We start from the raw sequence: 4,059 nt of genomic DNA, 5'->3' as shown, positions 1-4,059 counted from the left end.
CATGGGATCCGAGAGAGCCTCAATGATATGTATGCTTCTTAAACTTTTTGAAGTTTGAGATTTTTTTCGACTATCATATTGAGTTCATAGAATCTCAAAAAAGGAGCTTATTTGATCTAAAAAAGAGTAAGATCTCCTAGAAGGAATTTATTTGAGAGAAAAAAACTCACTATTGAATCCACAAACAACAAATGAATTTTTTTCCTTACAAACTAGTGTTAACATTTTATAGAAATCTTATGTTTGATAATCACCTTTCCTCAACTTAATAGCAAAACACTTCCTAAATTAGCTCAACTTTTTATATCTTGTATCACATTGCAACTCCTAAATTGGTGCAAATAAATAATAGCGAAACACTTCTTGAATTAGCTCATCTTTCTTTATCTTTTATCATTTGGCAACCTCTAAATTCGTAAAAATAAATAAATGACCTTTGTTATGCACAAAACAAACTTTTTCGAATGGCATACATAACTTAAGTTGTCTCAAAACATCAGGTAATAATAAATGTACAAATTTCTTGGCCTACTTGTGTTTATTTGTATGTAATTATTATAATTTCTAACCAAGAATACCTTCAAACTCAAAATATGATAAGATTTTTTTAAATATCCTAGCTAAGCCAAATGAACACACACATGCATACACACAAAGAAAACTCATCAAAGATTGCCTATTCATTATGGGATGTAGAACACCATTGTTAGAATGTCTATTCTTTAAAAGAAATTGTAAGTTATCTTATAATCAACTCTGGATTTCCATTTTCTATTGAGAATGGCAGGATTAGGAGATGAGATGACCATTAGGAAAACTTTTATTCACAACAAAAAAAGAAATACGTACAACAAAAAAAAGAAGAGTGTAGATAGAACAATGATTTTTTAAAACATAAAAACCACAAGAAGGATGATTGAAGAGCATCTACCGTGAACCATTTTTCAACTCTATAAAAGCATCTTTCTTTTCCAAACAAACCAAATTCTAAACCACATTCATGAATCAAAAAAGAGGCCATCCAAAAAATGGGCAAGATTCTCTATCTTCATACTACAAGAGCAGAAGCCAACTATATTGTTCCTCCTCCTCTCTTAATTAACTCCATCAAAGAAATCCGAAGCTAGCTTCTGATACAAAATGTATTGTCTATGAATTCGTGCTTGTAGCGTGCTTAATGATCTCTTATCACATTGCTAGTGTCGAGTTTATCGACCTAAACATTGCACTAGGATTGCTCAACACATTGGCCACATACTCTTTCCTGTAAATTCAACCAAAAGCCTGTTAATAGTTAGAGACATTGCAACACCGTCAACAACAGATTATGATGATGCAAAACCAACAATTCACTATATACATGCGTATACGAAAGATAAATTCTTTGTGAAGGAAAACCAAGTTATGCAAATATTTAAAGTAGATATATCATGATAATGCAAGACTACCTACTCATGGGTGTGGATTGTCTTGTCTTTGTAAAAACATGTTATTGAAAAAAAAAAAGAGAGGAATACTAGCTGGAGATAAGTCTCACTTAATCTAAAAATGTTTTTTTTTCCAAATAGAGGAAGGAATGAATACTAGTTATTGGAGATAAGTTTCACTTCATCTAAAGTCTGTGTGAAAAGTTCAAGGAGGTGACTGATAGTAACAAGAAGAATACAGACAGATTATAACAAGCTCCTGAACCGATTAGAGTGTTACCAAGACATTCGCTTCATAGTACATAAAAATGATAGCCCATCACTCCTCCTACAAAGAGAGAAAGAGAGGATGATAAATTTACCTCGACTGTATCTCATCTCCATCAGGTTTAAGAAGATCGATCCTCGTGGGAACCTCTGTGTATAGAAGAACTGCCTGCGTTGGTAAGGTAATTGGTAGATTAAGATTAATGAAACCGAAATAATAGTGAGGGAATATGATCAAGGAGTGTGTGCAAAGATCAAGGATTGGTTGATCCTAGTATTTACGCGCCGCGAGTCAAAAAGATAATCATATGTACCTTAATGTGGTCTTCGGTGTCGAGCGTGAATCGATGGTACATTCCTGGCGGCAAGGTAATCATATCTCCCTTTTTGACAGTAAACCTTATCCAGCTGTTATCGTAATCTCTTATGTCCCAATAACCTACGTAGAAAGGCTAGATATGATTAGCATTAGCTTAGCTGCACTTCCTAGTTATAAGTGCAATGCTACACATACCAGGTTATCTATATATATATAACATTACACAAAAACAAGCCTAGGTTTGTAGTTTGCATATTGAAGCCTAATTTGAATATCTGCTCGACGATGGTGCCGATGCTTCGCTACCCTCCTCCTCGCGTTTTCTTGCTTTCAAGTCTTCTTTCCGGAACATCATCATGCCCAAATTTGTTTCGCCCAAATCCTCGCACACGCACACTTCGTCTTCTCATGCTAATGCTGCTCGGTGTTGCGTTGCGCATGAGAGAGCAAGACGGAGACCCTACCTTCGTAGCTCTACTCTTGTAGCATATCGTTCCCTTTCCAAGACTTTGGAGGAGGAGGAGGAGCAAGCTATCAGCAAGTCATGCAATGTTGAAATACATTTTCGCTGCCTGAGGTGTGAGTGCAGAGTCACCACAAATCATACGTTGATGGGATGTGTGACCACACCACCATGATCATGACATAGGTAGGCGCTGGTGGTAGATAAAGTTCCGTGAGTTGCCCACTGCAGCACAGCACAGTGGAGGAGGGCGACGTATATATGCAAGAAGATGAACGTCGTTGACAGCTACTTGACCGGAATTTGGGTTGCTTGGGAGCCAATAGGGTTGACGTTGGTCGGCGCGTCGTACATGTAGGAAGGGGTAATCAATAATTATGCAATATCATCGAAGATTTTCATGACCAAATAAAGTGACTGATTTGATTTACCACGGCCTTCAAGGATAAGTCGGCTTTCTTCATAGGGATGCAGATGTTCCTGAAAGAAGTGTTCAGTCTTCTGCTCAAAGTTGTCCATAACGCCAGGTGCTACAGTTATCGTCTCCTGCATCATGGTAGTAATTACAAACCAAAATCATATCACATATGCATGCATGCATGCAGTAGTAGTAGTAGTCGTCACCTTCATTTGCATTAGTAAGCTGCACTAGTACTGCGTTTTTATAATGCCATATCATAGGAATCAAATACCAAACGATTAATTATTGCTAGCTGCAATAACAAGCTGATTACCCAATAAACGTAGCCATGGTCGCCTTTTACTCTCTCGAGCGTAGGGTCTCTCTCCCAGTTGCAGTCAACATCTATTTTCCAATGTAAGACGCCGAGTTCTACACGAAAATTAAATTAACAAAGAGTAAAACCTCCCTTAGGCCTTGAGCATCATGACGCAATCTTTAACGCAGCAAACAAGCTGACTGTTAAGCTTACTGTGCGTTGAGTTGATAACGAAAAGAGTTAAACTTGACGAAACATGTCACCTTTCAAGTGTTCCTCTGATACTGGGCGATTAGGCACGTATTTGCGAGGAAGCCTGCGGTCATCATCTGCGGGATTGTACACCCAAGCCTCCATAGCTTCTTCTAATTAGCTATCCTGCGAGAAAGCAAGCTGCCTAAGGACGTTAGTCTTGTGATACCAGGAAGCTAAGCTGGTACAAAAACCTCAGTATAAAAAGGTAACCCCCCAAAAAAAAACTACAAGTAATTGATGAAAAAAGCAACGCCATGTACACAGACAAGGAATTAAACGCTTCGCCGCTCATAAGAAACGCAATGTTGTCTTGCGCCTGCTCCCCACAAAACTCTTATATAGAGAGGTGTGAGCCATATTATATTAATTTCTTTCATTTTGTGAGAACGATGCGCTCTAGTTTGACGAAGGCCGCAAGTGTGAGCATAATTTCATTTTGTGTGAAATATAAACAATAAATAGATCACATTTAGATTCGAGGGTTAAATATAAACAATACTAAGATCACATTTAATTTTGTGTAAAATATACACAAAATAATAAGAACACATTTAGATTCGAGGGGACGCTAGGCGAACACCACAGCTTTGCTTTGCCTGCTGCCACAAT

The 4,059-nt window shown here is 37.6% G+C and overlaps 1 protein-coding gene across 1 annotated transcript; it reads right to left on the bottom strand.

Moving 5' to 3' along the window:
* Positions 1-1,188: 1,188 nt before the first annotated feature.
* LOC147630928 (uncharacterized) lies at positions 1,189-3,552 on the bottom strand. The gene is made up of 6 exons (XM_086808990.1): positions 3,459-3,552; positions 3,211-3,308; positions 2,908-3,022; positions 2,009-2,133; positions 1,790-1,863; positions 1,189-1,264 (listed from the first exon to the last, which is right to left on the bottom strand). Exons 1-6 carry the CDS (start codon positions 3,550-3,552, stop codon positions 1,189-1,191), a joined length of 582 nt encoding a protein of 193 aa, XP_086665116.1.
* Between the last annotated feature and the right edge of the window lie 507 nt (positions 3,553-4,059).

This window comes from Cibotium barometz, chromosome 15 (assembly GCF_041138505.1).
Source record: "Cibotium barometz isolate CiBa-2024 chromosome 15, ASM4113850v1, whole genome shotgun sequence".
Classification (NCBI taxonomy): domain Eukaryota; kingdom Viridiplantae; phylum Streptophyta; class Polypodiopsida; order Cyatheales; family Cibotiaceae; genus Cibotium; species Cibotium barometz.
Note: the sequence above shows the minus strand (reverse complement) of the source record. Positions and strands in the feature narration are given on the sequence as shown.